The sequence below is a fragment of the Manis javanica genome, chromosome 14 (genome assembly GCF_040802235.1).
Source record: "Manis javanica isolate MJ-LG chromosome 14, MJ_LKY, whole genome shotgun sequence".
NCBI lineage: Eukaryota > Metazoa > Chordata > Mammalia > Pholidota > Manidae > Manis > Manis javanica.
In genome coordinates, this window is record NC_133169.1 from 77,061,515 (window position 1) to 77,088,170 (window position 26,656).

Below are 26,656 nucleotides of genomic sequence, written 5' to 3' on the forward strand. Positions count from 1 at the left end.
GAGAAATAACCATGCAACTTAGAAAGCTTAACAAACAACCTGGGGTCATTTACACAAAGGCAAAGAGCCTTATTTGTCTCAAAATCTTGAGGACATTAGAATGTTAAAGTTCACAATTAAGGCAAAGTTAAGAAAAGTTAAGAAAAGATAAAATGGGATTAGATGATTTTAGAAATACATTGAGCATCACAATTTTTATGATCTGCATCCTATATTCATGTCCTTCTAGTAATTGAAGTTGTTTAATATCCTAAATGCATCCCTAGGCATAACAGTGTTAATAAAGATTAAGCAACACGGAGTTTTCAAGTTTTGGACAGATGAAAGGCAAGTGATCATTGGTAAGGTACTGTTCTAGGAGGAAAAAATGTGGACGGGGTTAACATGTCACATAATTTCAGATGTGAATGGGATTCAAGTATCTCTCAACAAACACTGAGCAAGACAGAGAATTCATTGTAGAAATAACATAATATAAAAAGAAAGATTCCAGAGAGAATGGATTACAGAATCACCAAGCTGACCTACCTGCCAAGTAACCTTACTTCTAAAGTCAAGAAGTGGGGGTGAGATTGTGTGGAAGCTTCTAACTAAATCAGGTGGCCAGGTCCATGAGTAAGGGTCTTATTCCAACAGACCCGCCTAGATCTGACCCTGACTGTGGCATGCTTCTGCAGTATTACTCCCGTAAGAGTAATCTACTATCCGTCCAAAAACAGCTCATGCCACCTCACCCAGTGGGTCCCCATCAAAAAACACATGAGCTCATGGAGTGCCATTTGTGAGACTTTCCTTGGAATTCCTAGGACTGAGATGGGGAGGAGACAGGAGACATTTCCTATTTAGTCCACTCAACCTCAATTACCATTTTTCAAAAAGCCTTTGTGCAATGAACTATGTATGACTGGCCTCCCAGAAGTGAGCATAGAAATCTGAGTATCTATCAAGTACTAAGAACAATAAATTTTATTGAACCATGTAGGGCTTTTACACAATATTATTTTTTACTTTAATAAACTATTACAAATATCAAGAAAAATATATGTTTTTAAGTAAAACAAATTTCGGTACATGTGGTAGACATTTATTGTTACCTGTCCAGCATCCATCATACCTTCTTGTGCCCTTGATTTTCACTTGAGAACTTGCCCTTGTTTTCCTTCAATTCACTGGATAGTTCAGGGCTCCACAGAACCCCTGGGAAGTCAGTAACCCAGGCCTGAGTCAACCAGGACATACTTTTCCCCACCTCACAGTCAAGTTTCAGAGGTGAGCATGTAATCAAAATCAGTTCAGAGTCCCTGAAGCTATATAGGGTCAACAGGAAAAGAGGCAGAGGGTAGTGAAGCTACGAGGCAAAAGGAACTGCAGCAGTGCTCCTGACCCTGGGGGGACAATCAGAGGGAGCAGAGACGAGAGATGGGGAAAGACGGAGTCCTGGCAACATCGGGGCCCCTCGTCACACAGCCCGACTTGCGCCTTTCACTCTTGACAGCCAATAAATTCCCCTTTTGCTTAAGCCCATCTGTGTTTCATAACCACTTAAATCACTGGCTGTAATGAATCCAGATTAAATGAGATGCTAGTCTGTGGAAATGAATATTTACAGAGACAATATAAATGTGCAGCAGTTCATACTTTTCACTTGTATTTCTAGATCATGCTTTCCCCTTATGCTAAACCTTAGGAATTCTGAATTCTGCCTGAACACATGACTCCCAGTTTTTGCAGCTGTGATATAAAACACATTAGAATATTTCTCCTTGCCTCCTCATAACCCCAAAATCAGGAATATTCTTATCACTGAATTTTCCTTAAATTTTTTTCTCACTAAAATTTTCCTTAATTTTTTTCTTTAAATTTCCTTAACTTTTCTCCACTGAAACCTCCTATGAAACATTCCTGCTAGAATAAAACCTTTCTCTGATCATTGCAATGACCGAAAGCAATGGGTTTGAAATGTCAACGATTCATAAATTATTCTTAAGGATTATTCCCCAAAATGGTTACTGCACTTGGCCTGTATAACACTAAGTTCTATATAAAATATCTATAAATCGTTTTAAAAGTGAATAGGGCTCCAATCCAAAACAAGCAATAAAAATTTTTGAAAATCAAAATTTAAAAACCTGCCTTTGAGTAAAAGAGTCAAACGTATTTCACGCAATGTCCTGCATTCACCCATGTGAGTCTAGTGCGAGAGGTTACTCTAATTTGCACATTAGGTTGTCAGCTTCAAACACATGCTCCCCACATTCACCTCAGAGCCAGTCCTGTGACCCACTGGCAAGGTTAACCTAATTCCTCTTGGCTTCGCCCAGGCCAGCTCTCTCTCTGCACAGCAGTGCTCACATGCCCTGAGATGGAGAAAGCCTTCAAAGTACTTCTTTTTGAATGGGCATAAAGTGCCTATTGAAACCAAGAAAGCCTCCTCGTTGTGGGGCTGACCTCGCCACTCTGCCCACATTCCCCAGAGGTATGGAGAGCAGCTGGGGCTGAGGAAATGCCAGTCAGCAGTTTTGCCCAAATGAAATTTGAGAAATTTGCACGACACGTGTGGAGCCCATTGTTTGTATCTAAGCTTATTAGGGGTTTTCCTCCAGAGAACACAAAAGAGTTCTGAACACAGAAAAGACATCCCATCGGATGAGGGGAAACCTGAGGGGCCTCCAGGAGGACCCTTCACTGCAGGTCTCATTTTGTTCCAGATGACTTCTGCGGAGGCCTATTGAAAGGAGGTCACAGGTATTTACCTTTCTCCCCTGTTTCCTTTTATGGAAAAGGAGAGAAAATGCCAAAGCTCTTCTCATTCTTAAGCCCTCGATGCATTCATTCTACAGATTCTCTTTATGGAAGGGTAGGCTTTTAAAACAACAAAAGAAAATGTTGTTGGAACAGACTTAAGCTTTAGCCAGACAGACTGACCTCTTACCTTCGCGCCACTCGACTACATCCACCCAGTCCTGTCATTTCTCACACGTGATGCTTTGTCAGGACTACCAGTGGTGGCACTTATGGCTTACCACATCCTTAAATATCACCCACCTCCAAAAATATGGCAGCACTCTCACTGAGAATTATACAGGGGATGAAAAAAAAAGAGAATAATAATTTACAATGAGTTATTTGGTCATTAGCCTAATGTATGTAAAGTAAGGTATAAATAATCCAAATGAGTGGATGTTCCAAAATCTATCTATATTTACTTTGTATATATGTCATATATGTCTGGTAATTAACCTCAATTAATGTATATGTTTTCATTCAGTAAAAATTAATTAAATGCATACTTTATGCCAAACAGGGTTAGCTGCTAACACACAGAACGAAAAAGGAAAATCCACCTTCAAAGGTTTCTCCTTCTGGAAAAGAAAACAGGAAAAAATACAAGTTTCTATAAAGCTTAAGAAAATAATGTAGCATGGAAAATGGACATATATTCAGGTACAAATGTTAACAAGGTCAAATGGCCAACTGCCAAGAAGCTCCTCAGGATGGCCTTACCTCGGCAAATTTCTGAGTAAATGGCCTGGTCTGCTCCCTGGAAAGCTAAGAAACCTGATTTTGCCAGCACAGTGAGCATGAATTTGTCTCTGGGATATTAAATGATATTAATGGTGTTTACCAACATTAATGCTTAATTAACCTGTAATTCTAATTCTAATTAACTAGTTTACAATGAAACATGCATTGTCTTGAGGATTATGGACTGAAGACTTGAGATGACACAGCCAGCTGATTCCATTTCTGAAAACAGATCTAACTACACATTCTCACTCTTGGTTGTACTCGTAATAATGTTAAGATGAGTACAGTCAAAATTATGTCAGCATGAGGAATCCATCCCCAAACTAGTGAGGCCTGCCAAGGATACCTGAATAGTTAAGACAACAGTCACACTACTCCTGGTCAAGGCAATGGCGTGCCTTCCCTGCTAACCAACTGACTTCCTTATCAACTTATTTTTTTTTAAGTTTTAATATATATATAATTTTAATGTATGTTCATTTCTTATTTTTCTGAGTGCAAATTAAGAACAAAATTAAAATTACCTGTAATCACCTTCTAGATTTTGGAATACATTTTCTCCCCAGTCTTTACAACATTCGTACAGAGGGAGAGATAGATGCATTTATGTATGTCATATATAAATATACATACATGTTATGTATCTCATGAAAAGCTGGGGGCTTTCCTGTCAGCATTGTGTTACACCCAAAGATATTTCAGTTCAACATCAAAAATAACTGAAAATTAACCTAAACATTCACAACAGACTTTTGCAAAAAAGAAAATGACAAAGAAGGAATGTATTCAGCAAAAATTCTCACAAACCCTTTTACCTCATTTGATTTATTCTTGCAATGTCTTATACCTACAGTTTCCTCCCACCCAACAATATTTACATCCTTAAAAACTCACTCAGTCTTTTCAAACCAACAAGTTCTCTTGCTTGCTTGCTCCGTTTCCTTCTGGCTCCTTTCCCACGATAAATCTGGCTATTAACCCATCAGCATCAGCACTGTTCAGCATCTGTTTCCCCCACCTACCTGTAACACTGAGGGAAGTCAACATGTCTTCCATCTTTCCAACTGAGCCCCAGGGCCAGCCAGAGTATTTGTAATACACCTGTTGATGACTGAATAGACACACACAGGATTTTACAGAACTGAGTTAATTTTCCATACACCTTTGAATCACTTACCTTTCACATTGTGAGCAGTTTCCCAAGTCATAACAATTTCTTCTTATAAACTACTTCTTATTAGTTGCATAATATTCCATGACATAACTGTTCTATGATTTTTTTCATTTCTCAATTTGGATTTTTTTCCCTTTTCTCTGCATAAATAATGCATCAGTAAACATCTTTGCACAAAATCATCTCTGATTATTCCCCTAGAATGATTTTCTAGAAGTGGAATTATATTGGACTTGACTCAGTATGAACCTTTTAAGGTCTTAATACAGACTGCCAAACTTTTTCACAGAACAATTACAATTCCGTCTCACAGCACACAAGAGTGCCCTTCTCCCTGAACCCTCACCAGTACAGAGTATTGGGCTTTTTGCACTTATCTTTTCAAAACTGAAATTTGAAAAACAATGTATTTCTTTTGAATATATTAAGGTCTTCAGTAAGGATTGATTTGATCTGGGAGATAATATGTATTAAATCTTACTCAGTTAAAGTTTCCAAGATGACCTACATCACCTATTTCCAAGTGGGTGGCTTAAATTGGTCTTTGGAACAAGTGAAGTGTAAATAAATACATTCTCCGAATTCTGGATGAGCACCTCATGCTGCTCCCAGAAGTGACAGTTGAAGACTATCCCATGTGCAATAGAAACACATAAGAAAGGATCTGGGGAGGACATGGAAGGCTTTTTAGAGGAGAAAAAGATCAGAAGGAGTTTTGAACAAACATTCTTTAACAGTTAGACAATCAAAGGAAGTACACATACTATTTGTACTTTAGTGGCCCCTGATGAACCTTGGGTCCTGGCATCCAGGCCCTTGAATAGTCCTTTACCACACTGACGCTGAGCCTGGACACATGACCGGCTTTGGCCAAAGGAATATCAGCAAATGTGACACCATGGAGCCTTTATAAGCACCTATCTCTTAGGACTTACTGGCAATTATGTGAAAAATCCCAGAAGAAGAATCACAAAGAGAGACAGGGTCAATCATCCCAACTATTCCAACTGAGGCACCAGACACATGAGTCGGGCCTTCTTAGAGCCTCTAACCACAGTCAACTGCCAGCCAACTGCAGCCACATGAGTGAGCTCAAGGGAGACCAACAGAAAAACTGTGCAAACAAACCAGTGTTGCTTTCATCCATAAATCCAGGGATTTTGTTACACAGCAACTGACAACTGATCTAATACATTCTAGGCATAAGAAATAGCATTCACTCAACCCTGCTGAGCATTTAGAGCACACAGCCTCAAGGAGAAACTCGTGTGTCGATAAAAACTACATAGAGTGACGAGGACTGTAATTTGATAGGTGGTGGCACAAGGGAAGGAGCTCTCTACTTGGGTTATTGAGATTTCACAGTGAAGAAATACACGAACTGGCCTTGGAAAATGACCAGGCAGGCAAAGAAAAATATTCTAATAGAGGAAATAATGATGGTGCCCGGATGAGAAAACAGGATGTTCAAATCCCGGATCATGAATTTATCCAGTATGAGCACAGGGAGATGTTCAGACAGAAGCAAAAGGTGGAGTTCTTCAGACTCAAAAAAAATTCTTAGTATCTCCATTTTATAGATATTCTGACTGGGAAAGTCCAAATAGAAGAGAGTCTGTGCTCTGAAGCCTACACTATCCTGCCTTTCCAGAATGTCCAACTTACTTGGTTAAAAATGCATCATGGTTTATAAATGTCAGGTTTCAGTTTGACCTTAGGTGATAAGTTATCAAGCTGGGGAGAAAGATCCAGCCGGACTGGTTCATACCCCACTTTCCATAGCTCATTCAGTAAGAGGTTCATTCCAGTGAATTTCTTACTCCATGTCAAACTTCTAACTTATAATATCATTTGGCTAGATTTTAGAAATTTTCCTTAAAATTATTACAGAAATATATGTGACTTAACCCAACAAACAAATTTTAGACAATTTGGAGATTGGCTATGGAGATCCAAATGACATCCGACAAATAACATGATACCGGCATTATTAGACTTCGAGAGTATTAATTGTTTATACTAATTAAAGGATTAGGTCCTAAGTTGTTGTTTTAAACAAGCCACTGAATTTTTCGATGTGAAGAAACAGATGTGATGTAAAATGAAACAGCATCAGCTAATCTTTAGCTGGCAAGAGTAATTAATTGCATCTCTAAATGCCATTTCCACATAAAGGCAGGATTCTACATTAGTAAGAATGTACAAATTAAAAGAAGACAAAATCAAATTTTAATTTATAAATATCTATACTGCTGTTGGCTATCCAGAATTTGTTGTATATGTAAAAAAGAGAGTTATAACTTGTCATTTGGCCTTAGGAAATGTGCTAGCCAGCAAGCTCCAGACACATACTATGAACACTGGCCCCAGAACAGATGGAGCCCTCCTTAACCTCATCCATTGTTGATATTTACAGAGAAGTCTCCCTCTCACTCCAGATAAGGTATGACGGACCGTGCAACAAAATTAGTGAGGTCAATAGAATAAGAGTCAGCAGTTAGTCGATTGCAGAAGAAAAGCTTTGGTGAAAGGAGCCAGACCCCTTTTTTTCAGGATAATCAAACGTCTGACTCAATGTAGACTCATAAAATCGACTTGCTTTTTTCCTGGTATAATTGACCAATGCCTGGGCATTACATAAACTTTAGGTGTCCTCAAGATTAGACTTAATACTATACTACTAAACCCAGATATCTAATTACCTTTGCTTCACATGAAAAGATAACCCAGTGAAATGGATGGATGTCTTTCCCACCAAGACAAGCCCTTGCTTTGAATGTATCAAGGAGCCCTGTGTCTGCCCTACTGCAAAGCACCTCCTATCCACCATGCCAGTGAGATAAACCTTCAGAAATAAACAGTAAAGATGAAGTCATAACCACAAAATACATTATGCATGTAACTATTACTTTGAATTGTTTTGATTTTTCAAAATTATCTCTAGCATGGCATCTTATCACTTTAGATCTGATTTTAAATCATACAGTATTACACTTAGGTGGGAAATTGAAACTTTTCTAGCCTAATAAATCATTCAAAAGAGAAACCTCATTCCTGTATCTCTGGAGATTGGACATAAATGTGCATAATGAAAGAGAAAAAAGAAGATAATTAAAGTAAAAATAAACTCTCAAAGTGGCATATTGCATTTTTGAATAGTTCTCATTATAAGAAAAATCTCACATAAATTGAGCCTAAATATGATTCTTGAAATTTTCACTCAATGACACCTTCTGGAAATGCATGTAATTATCTAGTACATTTGCTTTTGTGTGTATACAAAGCTATATAACTCAACTTGTTATGCTTTGCTCTTATAAAATTTTTGGTATTTCTGATTTAAGGAAGTCTCAGTTCAACTTGTATCTTTATATACAAATATTTTTGGAAAATTTAACTATGTATCTATAAAATGAGAAGTCTTACCCAATACCTCCATCAGATATTTCTAGCACATCTTCAGATATATGCATATTTATTAATTATACACATGTGTTTCTTTACCATCATATTGGTTAAGACATATATCAATATGAATTTTTAGTAAGATCATTTAGAAAAATAAAGAATTCTATATCACCCATTAAACATAGCTGATTATGCACACACATTTATCACTACCCTCTTCCCAACCCCTCAAAAATGATAGTAAAAGATTTAGAGATGACAAACTGAAATTGTAAGTAACGGGGGGTGGGGGTAAGGGGTTGAAAGAAGTAGAGTGTCTAGAGAGATCAATTCACAACTCAAGATTTCCAAAAGGACTTAGAAACTAGAAGCACCATGTAAAAGGCTTGGTTGGAACATGAGGACGGTTGGAAGACCCTATCTTCACTCTATGTAGCTAACACCTCATCCAACTGCTACATTCTGGCAGGAACAGTAAGTTTACTTTCTAGAAGATTTCATATGGCAAGTGAGTCAGTTGTACTGAGAAGGACGAAGTTAAATTCTACATAAAGATGAGACCACCAGCTCCCTTCCTTTACTCAGCTACCAGATATGAGAAGTCAAGTTTATTCCATCCACGGGGATTTCCTTTTCTCAGAGGCAAGGGATACCAAAAGAATAGCTAGACTATCTGGCTAATCCAGAATAAAAAACCTGCTTATGGCCTTGTTACCCTATCATTAAGAACCAAAAGACAGTCCTCAGTTTTACACACAGAAACATTATTAATCATTATAGCCTATCATTCCTCAGTAGGAACAAAGAGCCAAGGGCCACCAGAAGTTTGAGGAGGTCTCTTGACATGACAGACAGAGATTGAAACTAACAGAGGAAAAAAAGGAACTCAGAAGAAATAGAGCACAGGTCTAAAACATAAAAAGAGAAGCAAACAAGAAATGAAAACTACAATTAGAGCTCTAAGAGAAGATATTATATACATGAAATAAGAATAATGTGTAAATGAACGTAGCTATGTTCCAATAAAAATGTAGCTGTGGATACTAAAATTTGGATTTTATACAATTTTGAAATGTTACTAAATATTCTTCTTCTTTTGATTTTTTTCAACCATTTAAAATGTAAAAACCTTCTTTAATTCCAGAGCCTTACAAAAACAAGTAGGAGGCCCGATTTGCCCCTCAAGCAGTAGTGGGCTGACCCCTGCTACATAGAACATTCTACAACCACTGAATGAGTAGTAACTGCAAGAGGACTACATGGGGAGACAAAACTCCACAAACCAGAAAAGACCTGCAGATTGACATAAACCAACCATAAAAGTCCTATTACCAACAAAGCAAGCTGAGCAAAATTGGTGCTTCCTCCCTCCCACACATTCTATTAAAGAGAATGATTTATGACTTCCTCTGGTTCCCTACGGTCTTACCGCATTCTTTCAGAACTTTCTCTGATGATTATATTAATCTGACTCACACAAATAAAAATTCCAGGTGGGAAAGGTGAAGTACACAGAGTGATTTCTTCAAAGTCTTCTTTGCTTCTAACATGGAGACTCCCTTCAAGAATCAGGCTTTCAGAGGGATTTAAAATGATCTTAACTACATGAATTTTTAGGTTATCTAAGTCAAGCTTCTGGGCATCCTATAATATGCTTAAATTTATAATTTCTCTACATCACTACCTATCATCACACTGAACCAGAATCTTAGCATGTAAATAGCATTCATACTTCTTGTCATTCATTTGGTAACACTTATATTGTGTGACCAAAAAGGACACAAAATAAGAGTATATCATCACACTAAGAAGGTTGTTTAGAGAAATTGGTCTCTATAATTGAATGTGAGTTCATAACTGTGATGATTTCTATGCTAGTTTACACGGTTTCAGAAGCATTCTTTTGACCAGAACATTAGGTAATTATTTTCTCAGGTTTCAGGCTTCCTTTGATGATCTGGCACCTGTAAAACTTTCTGTCTCACATTTTTTTCCTTTCAAGCACCCACAAATACACATTGGCAACTATTTCAATTAAAGATTAGCTTCTAAACATCCTAATTAAGTTTCCCACACACACACATTTAGTATAAAAATACACAGACTAGACTGACATGCATTGTTCATCATTAATGTGTTGCCATCATTTTGGACTGTTTTGTGACTAACTAAATAGGCTTATCAGTATATTTTTATATCTTCAAGTTACAAATGGGGATGTTTTGCAGGAATATGATCATTTAAGACTATTTCATAAATAAAATTTGCATATTAAGAGCTCAAATTGCGTATCTTCAATTTCATCATGAAATTGAAAAGGCAATTGATTGCAAAAATGTAATGTAACTTGATAGTTTGTTAGAAGTTCAAAATAAAAAGGAATTGGGTACTTCTGTGCAGTGTTTGCAGATTTCAGTTGACTCTTATTAAATAACCTTATGGCCTTGGAAATGAACTGTCTACCATCTGTTAGCAACCTGCTCCATTTGCCTCTTAGATGCCACTTCATACGCAAGTAAAGTTTTCCCAAAGTAATGAAACTGATTTGCCCTATCTTTTGAGGGGTTCTTACTGATTTGATCAGTTACTCTACCTTAAAATTCCTTGAAAGACTCAAACCAACAAACAAGCAAATGTCATCAGCAGCCAGGAGAGCAGATCTGTAGAAAGTAGACAAGAGCAGGAGGCTATGGCATTTCAACTCTACTCAGTTGCCTTTCACAGATGCCCTGAGCGCACACACACACACACACACACAACCACACATGAACGCACACATGTATGCATTCTCTCTTCCCCTCTCCCCTCTGGCCCCCAAACCTTTCTCTCCCTTACTGCTCCACACCCACCCTACTCTTGATGCTTTACAGAAAAGCTAGCCACTTCAAAACTTCTACATTCATCTTTCAAATTAGAATACTTCTTCAGATGCTCAGCTCTAACATAAGCTTTTAACACCTTGTATCAACTTAGGAGTAAAAATAAAAATAAAGCATCAAGATTTCACTTAAAAACTCTTCAGTTATAGGAAAACAAAAGAAAGATAACTTTTGCTTTAGTCTCTGGCATGCATCTCCTACTTCCCATCCCACCCCAGATATAAACATTCTAGGAAAGTGTAAAGAGCAATGGCTGGTGAGCAGCTTCTGAATCTGGAATCAGTTAGACCCAGCACTTCGTAGAGCTCCACTAACCTGCTGTTTCTCCCTGTTGTCCCTTATGATACAACTTTTAGAGTTTTTAAAAGAACTTTTAATGAACTTTTAAAGAGTTTGTTAGTTACTACACATTCCTTGGTGTCTGTTCAAGACAGACACTATTCCTTCAAAGCAATCATTCCTACAAAATGAAGTTTTCCTCAAGAACTCTAGTTGGAAACAAAATTGTGTGTTTTAAGTGCAAACAGAAGCAGCAGGATATGTCTTCACTAACCCTGCCTCAGCCCCAAGAAACAAAGATCTTGAGCCAAGCAACTCATTTCATATTGACATACTGAAATGTTTGTTTTCCACCAAAACCTTACACTGATACTTCTTGCAAACTTCCATGCCCACAGTATAACCAAAATTAATATTAGAAACAATATTCTCATGATTGCTAATCTGTTCCATTTTCATACCATTAGACAGACATAGTGACAGCAATATATCAGTAGCTATCCCTACAATAAACAATCTAAAGATACTGTTGGGAGCATGAAAACATCTTTTGCAGTATTTTCTTTGACCATAAGGAGTTATGTCTAAGTACTCAGTTGGATTCTTAAGCAAAAGTTGCAGCTCAAAAGGTGACAGGAGCCAAGCAGGTAACAAAATGACAAAATGACTGTGGTGGGCTGGGGAGAAGTGGGAGCTGAACAATGTCTGGCTAAGGGGGTGCTATGAAGGAATATAGGCTCAATGAGGCCAAATCTTCCAATTTTTTGAAAGAAATGAGAAATCTAGATTTTTAAGCAAGATTCTCAATGTGAAATGCTAGCAACTGCTTTTCTTTCCTCAAACAATGTACAGTTTAGGGCACTCGTCTATCATATCTACCTATGTAAAAGAACTTGTTCATCATAGCCTCTCCAGCTCTACTGTCAGAAAGCAATTCTCCTTAGTAAGTCTGTGACATAATCAAGCTAAGAGGTACCACAGAATGATGTCCCATTGACCACCTTCCTTAGACTAATGACTGGGTCCTTGGCAAGAGGTTTTCTCCTTTAGATTTTCTCCAGCGGATGTTATACAGGCCTGGGCTTGCTGTCTGGTTGTCTACTCTTGCAAGGCCTTAAATGGGCCTAATTGAGAGTTTAGGAGAAGGCGAAGTCTAAGCTTTAGATGAGAAGGATAAAAGGAGAGTCTCTGAAGTTTGAATATGGTTAAGCCCAGCTCTCTAAAGTTCAAGGTAAAATGGGAGTTTATGCAGGACAGAAATCTAGCCACAAATGCATTTATTAGCAACTCCCCTCGGTCAGAACTCTCAGTAATCAGTGACAAAATGGGATCCAGGGACAGAAAGCCAGATTGGATTCATGGACTGACACTGGGAAGTTAGTTATTTTTGTTATAAAAAAGAAGACGCATCAAAGTAGAGAATGCTGCAACATTACAACTAGCAGCTACATCTTCGAGATCAGCCAAGGTCAGTTAGTAGTCCTGCTAATGTTCCTGTATATTCCTACTGTTTCAGGTGAGTGTAAAGGTGACTTGTTATAACATTGGTCAAAAAATAGTAAGATTATCTTGAAAGATATTTTGACCTGTTAAAGCTCATACAGATGAAGTTATTATGTTAAGGAAGAACAAAGAAAAACTAGCTACAGTTACACGTAGCAGTGGTAAGTTGGCTAATTACCTACGAGATCCATGAAAGTTTCCAACATGAAAATGCTGAAAAGGCAGACAGTTCATTAAAACAGATTGGATCATTGAGTCACCAAATTTAGATGAAAGAACTGTGAAATAAAATTAACATGAAAAATGTCAGCAATTATTTCGTCATAGACTTGGAGCAAAAAATGAAGACCTGATTTTTTTTTTTTGGCCAAAAAAATTGAATGTTACAGAAAATATTAATCAGTAATTAAACAAATCAGAAGAAATCCTCAATACTCTGAAGCTCTAAGAGCCTGATCGTAAGTAATGTAAATGTTGACTTATTTTTATCATCAGAATCCTTCATTAACAGTTCTTGCTACATGGGTAATTAGGCTTGATTTGGTGGACTGTTTGGGTTTTCCTTTTAATTCAAAAGAAACTAATTTCTTAACTTATTTTCACAGTAAAACAAGACTGATTTCCACTTTCTTCTTATTCTGAGCTAAAATTTTTGACTAATATATCAACAATCAAGAGAGAATTTTCTTACCTTTAAGAATATGAAAAAAATTTTTTTTTGATCTGCCTGCTGCATACAAGTCCAGAAAGATTCCTAAAATACTGTGGCATATATGTACAACCTCTTTACCCGATTATTCTGATGGGGTCAGCGCTCCTTGGGGTATATAGACAGGTGTATTTTTTTTAAGAAATCACTTTAACCATTTTATAAAAAATTTCTAGCATGAATATTTCATAAAGGAAACTGTGTGACCCTGGGAGGGGCTTATATTCTCAAGAATGATGGCTGTCGATGCAGCATTTTAAGGGGCTTGTACTCTTTTCTTTCTCCACTAGATTACCCCTTCTCACCTGGATGCCCCTCTTCTCTCCTGCCACCTCCAGTTTGAGGTAAACCATTAGCTGATTCACCTTCAGCAGTCAGCTGGAGAGAGCCACAATACAAAGTCAAGAGGGAGTAAGTGGGAAGTGAAAGGTAAAGCCACAAGTATTAAAACCCAGAAACAATAAATTCGTCCTTTCCTTCAAAAGGCAGCATGCACATTTTCACACTCACAGATTGCAGGGACCAAGGTTTCACTTAGATCTTCCTGACTTTTGAGCAAGTCAGACAGTTTGAGAACAGAATATTTGATATTATGATACAGATTTTCTCATTCATTACCTACTTAGAAGGAGTGGGAAGATCCACCAATGACATTACATTTGAGATGCTTCCACAGAATTTCTACCAGAATTTTTTAATCTGACAGTCACTTGCCTGTCTTATAATAACATCAGTCTGTTACTCTGTGAAAAAAGAGAACTTTTCTGGGTTATTTTTTCAAATATATGGGCAAATAAGTTGAAAAAGAAGTTGCTGCAACAACTATTACCTTGTAAAATACTGCAATTTTGCATGACTAATTGGTGGGAGCCCAGCAATGCATAATAAAGAATTTTATTTGTGAATTAAGACACTCAGATTTCACATTTCCATCACTAGATGAGAAGAGATTAGAGATCTATGAGCCACTTCCTACCTGACTTCACTTACTTACTCTATGGAGTCCTAAGATAAGAAATTAAAAGCAGTTCTGTCAGATATATGATACCCATTAATGAACAATTACTTCAGGATTCTTCAAACACCACTCTATTTTCTTTTCCATTTTATAACGACATGTTTGAGGTCTCTTTAGTCCATAAGTTAATTTCAGAAATGGCTATCTACATGTCTCTTCATGGATTTTTTTTGGCTATGCTTGCTTATTCATAAATACCCAAAGAATTAAAGAAGATCTCACCAGTAGCCTTGAAAAATATATCCCTCCTTTGGTACAGGTACATATGGTATTGTACTTAGAACTGGAAGTATTTTTTTAACCTCTCCATTTGGGGAAACTGTGTTCACATCGAATAAGGCTGGTACGGCTCCAGATAATAAGCACTCAAGCTCTTCTGGTTCTATTTTAAAGGATTGTTTTGACAGCTCTAATTGTGGCATACAGAAATGCCAGTCAGATAACTGAATTTGTGGTTCAAAGACTATATACTACAGGGTGGGATTTATTAAATAATAAATATGAGCATTAAAAATATCATACATTTTACATAGAATATTTGGTTCTAGTGTGACTTCCTCACTGAAAGCTCTGGTCAGTCCAGCCCCTTACTACTGTCTTACCTGAATTATGCAGGAGGCAAGGCATTTTCCTGCAGACATCAACAAGTTAACTGGAACAACCTCTCAGCAGGAAGGGCCTGTCAACATATATTACAATCCTTTTTCTGAATTACATTCTGAAGATAATAAAGTGAAGCAGGTTAAGAAAAGGAAATTAATTTTCTTTTTAAGAAACATCTAATGAAGCTTTTATTCACTTCTGACAGGGATTCACCACATGTTGAAAGCAACATCCTGGGCTCAAGAGGAAAAATCAGATTCCATTCCCCATTCAAAAGGGAAGTAGATGTGACATGGTTTCTAAAGTGATAAATTAAGGAATTAATGACTAGATCACAAGGGTTAAGACAAATGTTTTAATCAAACAAGTATATACAAAATATAACTTGTTGTATCCTTCCTTATAATGATCCAGACAGGATTAAAGGATTTACTAAAGATTAGTGATGCCTACCACTGTGATTAAAAGTATTCTTTTTCTAATAGGCATTTACAATTACATAAAGAGAATTAACTGGACAGTCAGGTTATACAAGTGGGCTTTTTTTCTTTGAAGAACAAGACTATTTATGGACAACATTTATGTGAAAATGTCCTATCACATTTTCCTATGTAAAACCCAAAATATTGGGAAGTCCAAATAGCTAGACTTTTTTTTACACACATTCTTATATTTAAAACAGTGTCTGACACCCACTAGATTTCAAACATATATCTGTTGAATGGATAATAAATAAGATGGATTAGAAAATAAACAAAGTCAAGGTCTGTATGGTATATCTTTTTACATCCTTTTAGCCTTGTCTTTATATTTACAGTATTCTTATAAAATGTGAGAAGTTGGATCTTGCTTCCGTTGTGATCACTAATCAAAAGGGAAATGCTAATCAAAACCACATGAGATATGACCTCACACCTGTTAGGATGGCTATCATGAAAAAGACAAGAGTTAACAAGTGTTGTCAGGAATATTGAGATAAGGAAACCCTTATAAACTGTGGGTGGGAATGTAAATGGTACAGCCATTATGGAAAATGGCAGAACCTCAAAAAATTAAAAATTAAACTACTATATGATCCAGCAATCCCACTCCTGAATATATATATATATATAAAGGAATTGAAATCGGATTCTCAAAGATTTACCTGCATCCCCATGTTACTGCAGCATTATTCACAATAACTAAGGAAACAACCTCAATGTCCTTCAGTGGATGGATGGATAAAGAACATGTGATACAATTTTATTTACCCATTAAAAAGAAGGACGTCCTGCCATCTGCACCAGCATGGACGAATCTGGAGGGCATCATGCTAAGTAAAATAAGCCAGGCAGGCAGGGAATGGAAAGGGGCTGGAGGCTGGATCAATAGCCAGTGGCCATTGAGCTAATCAGTCATACCTATGTAATGAGGCCTCCATAAAAACGCCAAAGGGTAGGGTTTGTGAACACATGCAGATTTGGAGAAAATGGTGCACTCAAAGGGAGCCTGGATGCTCAAGCCCCTTCCCAGACACCTTGTCCTGTGCATCTCTTCTACTTGGCTGTTCCTAAATTATATCCTTTTATAATAAACTGGTAATTTAGTAAGTAAAATGCTTCTCAGAATTCTATGAGCCATTCTAGCAAATTAATAACGCCTAAGGAGAGGGGCCATTGGAACTTCCAATCTACAGCGAGTTGATTAGAAGCACAGGTAACAACCTGGACGTGAGAATGGTCTGTGAAGTAGGGAGAGGAGGACGGAGGGGAATGGGAAGGGACTCTTGTAGGACTGAGTCCCTCTGGGGTATGAGAGGAAAAGCAGCCTCCCTTTGAGAAGACTGCAGGGAAAACAGTGTGCTAAGGGGGACAGCTGACTACACTTTCGGTGAAGGAAACAGGCAGAGGAGAGGAGAGTTTACTGATAATTAGGTTGACTGTCTAATTTATCATATAAATGAGGACACTTTTATCTATTGGATGGGATACTGGAAAATAGGATACAGTTCCCCTACATGAGAACTGACACTATCTTGGGGGTAGTTTCAGAATTGAGTTACATTTGTGGGACATCAGGTCAGTATCCAGGGAAAACAGAGTCCACTGCTTGGTGGTGTGGAAGGCACACAAACACAGTGGACAAATCCTTCCAATGTATCTTTTAAAATTCATGGCCAGTCATCAATAGCCTGACTATGTGTTACAGTTTACACATTACTGTATCACTTCACTATTTTTCCAGTATTTTCCTCTCATATCCTTCATATGTCAAAGCCTAGAGGTAGGGTAGTTTTGACAGCCACTGTCACTTCCCATCCAACTCTCTTGCTCTCTCCTCCTTTTTCATTAAAATCCTCTAGCCCCTTTGAAAGTACTATCAAGACCTTATTAGCCCTTCCCTTCCTAGTTGACATTATCTATTAACCTCCAGTCACTACCCCTCACTCATTCATGCATTCAGCACCTACATCCCACCACTACTCTTACCATTCTTGGGGACTTCCACACAAAGTTATCCACCCAATTCCACAGTCTCTTGATTCTTTACCTAGCTGTAAACATCTAGTCCTCTACAAATCCTCAGTCACTCACTGTTAAGCAGTAATAACTCTACATTGTTAACCAGTAATAACTCTACACCTTTAAAATCTCAATTTCAAACTTCCTGTTCTCTGACCCTCACCTCCCAGCTCACTTATTCTAGAATACCCACTCCAATAACTCTCTGAACTCACCTCCCAACAATGACCATACTAGTTTTTCACTATCTGTGGTCCAGGTGTCCTTCTCCCCTCCTTAACCAAGCTAGAGATTCTATGGTCTAGCATTATAACACATTACCCCCAACTGCCCTACCCTCTCTCCTTCTCTGTGCTCATCTAACAGCTCTCCAATCTAACTGTCTGCTTACAGGAGGACTAGGCACCACTGGAGGTGTAGCACGCACTCACACACACACTAGGACTGTGCACCACTGCAGAAGAATGTAGCACACACTCACAAGCACACTAGGACTGTGCACCACTGGAGAGTGTAGTGCACATGCACACACAAAGACTGTGCACCACTACAGAAGAATGTAGCACACACTCACATGCACACTAGGACTGTGCACCACTGGAGAGTGTAGTGCACATGCACACGCACACTGGGACTGTGCACCACTGTGAATACAGCATGCACACACACGCATGCACACACAAATCACAAAACCAGATCTAGTTCAAATCTATGCTCATTATGAAAGGGCATACCACAATGCCAAACAACATTGCTCCCTCCCCTCAGTAAACCCTCTCTAATAATTATTTCATGTCTTCTCTCCATAAACACATATCAATATCCCCTTTCATACTTAATTGATAACTCTGCCACTTTCTTCACAGAAAATAAAATGTGATCAGATAATTATTATCACATATTTTTTCTTCAGGCAAGTCTACCAATCTACCCAGATAGCTATTGTTAATATAACATATCTCTATAAAAACAATTCCTCTCCTTCGATCCTCTAAACTATTATTTCTCTGAAAAATTCCTGAGGAACTACTCATATGCTATTTCCTTCTCATCATTTAGCCTAAAACTGAAATGTCTTCTCCTCCACCAAGGCCTTTCCCAACTACTACGACTAAAATTTCATCATACTCTTCTACAGGACCCTCTTCTGTCAGTTATCAACACCTGCAATTATTTTTATTATGGTCAAACCACCAGGACTTCAGCTTCCTGACACAGGGATTCTCTCTTCCACATAACTGTTTTCTCTAGTACCTAAAAATACTACTAAGTGCCCGACACAGAGTAAAAGCTAAATAAAAATATGTACTAAATAAATAGTTTATTGGACTAGTTAGTAAGAACACTAAATAAACCAAGACCTATCCAGTAACAGACATAAAAAACAAAACTTAGAAGACACTTTCACTATATACCAAAACCTGGTATTTTTAAGGATACCCAAGCCTGTTTCACTACTAACATTATCATGTCCATTATCCAAAATAATGGTAGATGCACAGAGAGATTTATTACCCAACACACTCCCCTTCTTGATGCTAAATACTAGGAATAATTCATATATTTCAAATTAAATAGTTATGACACTTCAATAATAATGTTATGGAGAATTACCATGAAAATAAAATACAGCAATTGTATTTTGAAAACAACTCAAATAACCTTTGTTATCAAAAAATAGTAAAGCATTATCCAAAATATTAAGTCATTAGTAATTTAATTATTTCTTTTAATGTAAAAATTAAGTTTAGCATATTAAGAATTTACTGAATATGACATTATAAATCACAAATGTTCAGTTTAAGTAAGAACTATTTCTATACCCCATCAGCAAAGACATTAATAAACTGTAAGCTAAAATGAGGACCAATACTATTTTAAGTTATGAAATTAGAACAAAAAATCAAAAAATTATAGCATGACTCATTTTTCCTACTTTAATTTACTGAATAAAGACTTTATAAAGGAATAGTCCATTTTTAATGTACTTAACCTTAAAGATATTCATTATTTCTATTAATCTATATTCACTAAATGGATATTTTCCTTTTATAGAATATAAAAGGACTGTATATGTCATGGTACAAGTATCTACCATTGATTGCACAGAGAATTTGAATTTGCAAGAGTTTTGAGAGTCACTAAAAAAGTAAACATTAAAATATGTTGAAACACTGGTTTCCTTTTTATAATTGTAGATATTCCAGGAAAGGGAAACTTACATTTTAGACTCAAAATCAAGGTTTTTTTGTTTATATTTTAAAATGTTTTTTTCACTGATTCTATTAAGAACTTTAGAAACAGAACTATTTAATAAGGCCAAAATAATACACAATTCCACTTATAAAATCTGATTACTATATTGTAACTTACTGCCTTTTTCATATCTAGTGTTTTCCAGAAAATTACATATAAACAAAAAATGTAATAAAAGATGTTTCACCTTGTAAATAACATATTTGAAGACAGAAATAGGTAAATGCTGTTAATATGTGAAATCAATGAGGAGTACATCTGTGATGAAAATAATCCTGAGGCAGATGTACTTTTAAAAATGTTTTGAAAGTGCCTCAAAAAATTAAAACTAGAACTGCCATATGATCTAGCAATTCCACTTCTGGGTATTTATCCATAGAAAATGAAAACAATAATTCAAAAAAGTATATGCAACCTTACGTTCACTGCAGCACTGTTTACAATAGCCAAGATAAGGGAACAAATTAAGCGTCCATGTGTGCATGAATGGATAAGGAAGATGTGGTACGTGTGTGTGTATATGTGTGTGTGTGTGTGTGTAAACACACACACACACACACATATACAAACACAATGGAATATTACTGAGCCACAAAAAAGAATGAATTCTTGCCATTTGCAAAAATGTGGATAGGATCATTTGATGGAAAGGGCTCTAACACCACGATCATGTTTTTAAACAGTCAATTTAGGGCAATAAATGTAAATGTAATGAAGAAAATGAAAAAGTTATATAGAAGGGCTCTTCTACATAATTCACTAACAATGGTGGTAGTGTAGGGCCTTCTCCTAAAATCTTGGGGAAAGCCCTGTAGAGAAAGTGAAGGTTCCTATTGCCAGGATTCTCACCTGGCAGTGGTCCACTTGCTCACTATGCAGGTGTGGGTGATACATTGTTAGACTCTACATAAAGAGCTCCACCCAGTGCTCTGGGTGACATGGTTGCAGGAGAGTAGAGGCTGGAGTGGTGGCAGCTCCGAGGACAGAGACTGAGACGGCTGCAGGGGGCAGAGAGGCCCAGAGGCAGAGACCAGGACCGGCTTGCTACATGCAGACTCGTTCTGAGGCGGACGGGATTCTGGTGACTGACCTGCCACTGTGGGAATAAAATTGGATAAAAACCCTTTCACCCCAAGAACATTTCACTGTCATTTTTTTTGGTCTCATTGAATCCATAGTGAACTTGTCCAGGGCTAAAACCCATTAGCAGGACAAACCCTAACACTGTAATGGTCATGGCTAAGGAAAGTTGCGTTTGGAGCCTAAAAGTGAAGGAACATAATTTATCCTAATATACCTCTCACGTTTCACATAAGAGATCTTGTAATCCAAGCTATACAACGTGGCCAATCACTGTGACTTGTTACATGCTGCAGTTCCTAACCCTTTACACTTATGTGCACAAGAAACTCTCAAAATAATGTCATTAATTACACAGTGCTTTTCAACCCAACACAAATGGGCCACAGACACTCACCTTGTGTATAAGGGAACACTATCCCAAGTTACATGGTTGAAATAATAAATCAAAAAACAATCTATCCCACATCAAACTGTAGTTAGAGTATACATGTAAGGCCTACCATCAACTACAAATCCACAAAACCTTGAACTAGTCTAGACAAATCATGCAAATATAAAGCATCTGGATTTAAAAACCAACTAACACAGTAAGTAATAATTTTCAAAAGCCAGATTAAATTTTCAATTAAAAACCTCACATAATACTACAATCTCTGAGAATTTTTAATAAATAAAAAATATTAATATAAAAAATTATTATAAAAAAATATTAATAGTTTTAAAAATTGCTTACTGAGAATAAGTTACTATTACTACCGAAGCACTGTGTACTAGAGAAGATCTTGTTAAGTGGTCATTAATGCAAATAAGCAAAATAAGAGGTCAGTAAAATAATCTGGAGAACTGAAGATACTTTAAAAACTGTGCATTTCCAAAAACACTAAATTTTAAGCTTTCATAAGTGTTTCAAAAAATACCCTAAAATGTTGTATTTAAAAGATAAAAGTGTGATTATTCTAAAAAATCAACACAAATTAAAGTACAATTTTAAGATTTAAATGGTATCTTATGTAGGAACTTTTCTAAAAAAATAATAATAATAATGGATAAAGGAAATTTAATAAATTTAATTCAAACATAAAAACAATCGCTGCAAGATTATTTTACCCCATTTGTTAAGAAACCATTATACATTATTACATACTATTTCTTTTTTTATACCTCAATAATAATTTGATTTTAGGTGTTTTAGATTATAAATGAACTAACTTGTTTTTAAATCCAAAAAAAGCAACAATAGAAGATGAAATCTAACTTCCATTTAATATTTTAAAATATTTTCTAAATAGTTTCCCCAAACATTCATTAGAATTGCAATTATGACCAGTGTTAAAGCTTTTAATAAGGGTCTAATCCAAGTCAACAGTAAACAAATAAATAGTATGAAAATGGTCAAAAATAACCATTAGTGTATGCTTATGTATCATACATACACATAAGTACATGTATACATATATATACATACATATATAAATATGTATATATTAAAGCTTACTTTTAAATCATATGTTTAGTTTTTCCTTACAACTTCAGACTGGCTCCAGGAAACTCCAGACATAATAAAGAGGCAAAACAAAGTCCCCTCTTCTTGTCAAAATGTGTACATAACTGCAGTAGATTAAAATTAGATATAAATAAATATTGTATACATGTCTCTCATTCTATACAAATCTCAGTGAGTATCTTCCTAGGGGGTATAGAGGAAATATATTCTTTCAAATTAAAAGTTTTTACCCACTAAAAAAGATTTAAATAGCCCTAGTTACAGAAATATGTTCTCAAAATTACAATTGTGTTATATTCTACTTCAGTTATTTCCATTTGAAAATGTCATTATAACAAGTTTATCACAGTTAATAAACCTGTTCAGTGAATACTGAAAAATCTAAACTTATTCAGAGTGCTTAACAATGAAAATATATATTACTTCAAAATTACATGCACCTCTTTAAAAATCAGGGCTGCTACACAATCTATAGAAAGATTCAGTCCAATTCCTATCAAAACTCCAAAGGCATTTTTCACAGAAATACAAAAAAAAAAGCCTAATATTCTCATGGAACCACAAGAGACTGTGAATAGCCAAAGAATTCTTGAGAAAGAACAAAACTGGAGGCATCATGTGCCCTGGTTTCAAACTATATTACAAAGCTATAGCAATTAAAACAGTACAGTGCTGGCATAAAAATAGACACACAGATCAATGAACAGAATAGAGAGCCTAGAAATAAACCCACACATATATCCTCCATTAATTTATGAAAAGAAGCCAGGATATGCAATGGGGAAATAACAGTCGCTTCAATAAATGGTGCTGGGAAAACTGGACAGCCACATGTAAAGAATGACTCTGGATCACTACCTTATACTATACATAAAAATTAACTCAAAATGGATTAAAGACTTGAACGTAAGACCCAAAGCTATAAAATATTGGCAATAATTTTCTTGACAACAGTCTTGGCAATGATGCTTTGGATCTGACACCAAAAGCAAAAATAAATAAGTGGGACTACTTCAAACCAAAAAGCTTCTGCACAGCAAAGAAAATCATAAATAAAATGAAAAGACAACCTACCAAGCTGGAGATAACATTTGCGAATCATGTATCTGATAGGAGGTTAATATCTAAAATACATAAAGTATTCATATAATTCTATAGCAGAGAAAAAAATGCAAATAATTCAATAAAAAATGGCAGAGGATCTTAAATAAACATTTTCTAAACATATAGACAGCCAGCAAATATACATAAGAAGATGCTCCACATCACTAATCATCAGGTAAATGCAAATCAAAACCACAATGAGATATCATCTCACTCCTGTTATAATGGCTATTATTAAAAAGACAAGAAATCACAAGTGTTGGTGAGGAAATGGAGAAAAGGGAATCCTTGTGCACTGTTGGTGGGAATGTAGATTGTTGCACCCACTATGGAAAATAGCATAAAGGTTCCTCAAAAAATTAAAAACAGAACTACCATGTGACCCAGCAATTCCACTTTTGGGTATTTATTCAAAAAGAAAAATAAAAACACTAACTGAAAAAATGCACCCGCATGTCATTGCAGCATTATTTGCAGTAGCCAAGACATGGAAGCAAACCTGAGTGTCCATCAGTGGATGAATGGATAAAGAAAATGTGTTAAACAGGGTAATATACTCAGCCATAAAAAGAATAAAACCTGACATTTGTGACAACATATTTGGATCTTGAGGGCACTGTGCTAAGTGAAATAGGCTAGATAGACAAATACTATATGATATCATTTATATGTGGAATCTTAAGAAAAAACATGCTCACAGACACAGAGAACAGATTGGTGGCTGCCAGAGGCAGGGACTGCCGGGGAGCAAATGGTGAAGGGGTCAAAAGATACAAACTTCCAATTATAAAATAAGTAAGTCATGTGGATGTAAGGTATAACATGGTAACTATAGTTAATAATACTGTATTGCATATTTGAAAGTTGCTAAGAAAGGGTATCTTAAAAGTTCTCATCATGAGAAAAAGTTTTGTTGTCACCATGTTAACTAGACTTACTGTGATAATCTTGCAGTGTTGACAAATGTCAAATCATGATGTTCTTTGCCTCAAACTAACATAATGTTATATGTCAATTATACCTCAATAAAAAAATTAGGGCAATGTAAAGAACACTCAAATTACATTAGCTGAGTTCAAGTTGAGTCCCCAAAGAATATTTAGTTTCCTTATTGTTATACAGGCATATCGCATTTTATTGTGCTTCACTTTTTTGGGTTTCAAAGACACTGTGTTTTTTACAAATTGAAGGCTTGTGGCAACCCTACATCAAACAAGTCTATCAGTGCCTTTTTCCAACAGCATTTAGCATTTATTCACTTTGTGTCTCTATGTTATGTTTTGGTAATTTCTGCAACATTTAAAATTTTTTCAATTGTATTTGTTATAGTGATCTGTGATCAGTTTTATGACTTACTGAAAGCTCAGATGATGGTTAGCATTGTTTGGAAATCAACTATTTTAATTAAGGTATGTCAATTTTTTTAGACAAAATGCTGTTGCACACTTGATAAAGTACAGTGTAAACAAAATTTTTAAATGCACTAGGGAACCAAAAAGTTCATTTGACTCACTTCAATGCTATATTCACTTTATTGCCATGGTCTGGAAACAAACTCACAGTATCTCTGAGGTATGCTTATACTATTGTATGAAATTGATAAATTTCAATCTAAGCTACTTGATAATCATTATTTCCTTACGATGTTTATTTCAAACTATAAAGTTTATGTACAAGACTATAAATCAATGTAAGTATCCTTTATTACAGGTCCATACCTAATTATTTATAAACATTAATGGAAACACTACTGTCCCAATTGGGCACAACAATTTTCTTCTTTGTATAAACTAGCAACTTCCTATCCAGCTCAACAACTAATGACATTTCAAATTATGGATTTGAAAAAATGCATTACAGGCACATTTTTAAAAACAAATATAGTATAAAATCTTGCTTTTTACTAGGTCAGTGAAATTGTTTTTGTTTGCTCCTATGGCTTTTTGGTTTACCTCCTTCTTCTGGGCAAGTTTAGTATGTAACTCTCATTCTTTTAAAAGAGATAGTCAAAACCCACAGACTTAAATTGTAAGAAAACTTAACTAAGTAATGTCAGCTGAAGACATCATAATTAGCACCATAAGAACAATTGTACTAAATTTTAACGCTGTTCATTAACAGTTCCATTTTCCTGAGTTTGCGTTTGTTCTTTGGCATGGGCTTAGGATATAATCCATTTTTCAGAAGGTGTTCCTTGCTGAGGCGAATTTGAGCACCATGCTGAAGCTGGAAAGAGCATAAAGCTTGAAGAGGGCGAAGCAAAATCTGTTAAGATAAAAAAAAATACTAAGAAACTGTGACAATTCATGATACTCTAACCAGATTTTTTTCTTCAGAGCTGGGGTTATTGTTTCTTTTTTACTATTATTAGCTTGTAACTATGAAAAGCAACAGGCTAATTGTTCTATGATTTCTAAATAAATAAAATTTCTTTAAATTAACACCTTATATACCATGAAGAAATTCCATTAAAAAGATACAAACACTGATTTTCCATATAGTGATAAAGTCTGAATTTAGTTTAATACATTAATATAATCAAACACCACAAAAACTTGTTGTCACTATAATAATTTAATATGTAACAAGCTGACTAAAAGGGACCTTTAAATATAAGTTAGTTACTCCGATTTCAATCACAGACTGGTGCAAACTATCTATTAGCTGAAAATAACTAGATGATGGCAGCAATGGGGAAGTGGTTTACTAATTCTCTAGCCATGGATCACTTACTAGTTAGATATCCAGGTTTTGATGCATTTGAAATATTTAACCTATATACAGACCATCTGACTTGAAACACCTACAGGAACAGCCATACAACTTAAACATGTGACCTGGATGTACCCACAAAATAACAGAGAAGGGTGGAGATTATAAAACAACTGGAGCATATGTCCTAAAGTGATTCGATTTCAAATATTGAAAAATAAAAATAAAAACAAAATCACTATGCCAGTATTTTAAACATATTTTGAGTCAGATTCTTTGTTTGGGTCTAAGACCCCAATCTAAATCTTTTAAACAATAGCAAAAACTTGATAGAGCAGATTGTTAAAAAAATAAATAAATAACAACAAATAAAAAGCATGACAATGTCTGTGTGA

At 35.9% G+C, this 26,656-nt stretch overlaps 1 protein-coding gene across 3 annotated transcripts in view; it reads right to left on the reverse strand.

Annotated features, from left to right (window-relative positions):
- Positions 1–267: 267 nt before the first annotated feature.
- The window catches only part of DTWD2 (DTW domain containing 2), a 143,233-nt gene continuing 116,844 nt past the window's right edge, over positions 268–26,656 (reverse strand). For 2 of the 3 annotated variants that reach the window (XM_073221123.1, XM_073221124.1), the window contains one exon: positions 268–25,814. In XM_073221123.1, coding sequence (XP_073077224.1) covers positions 25,644–25,814 — 171 coding nt within the window. In that variant the 3' untranslated portion in view covers positions 268–25,643. The remainder of the gene's footprint in view (positions 25,815–26,656) is intronic. The other variant, XR_012124841.1, reaches the window with a different exon arrangement.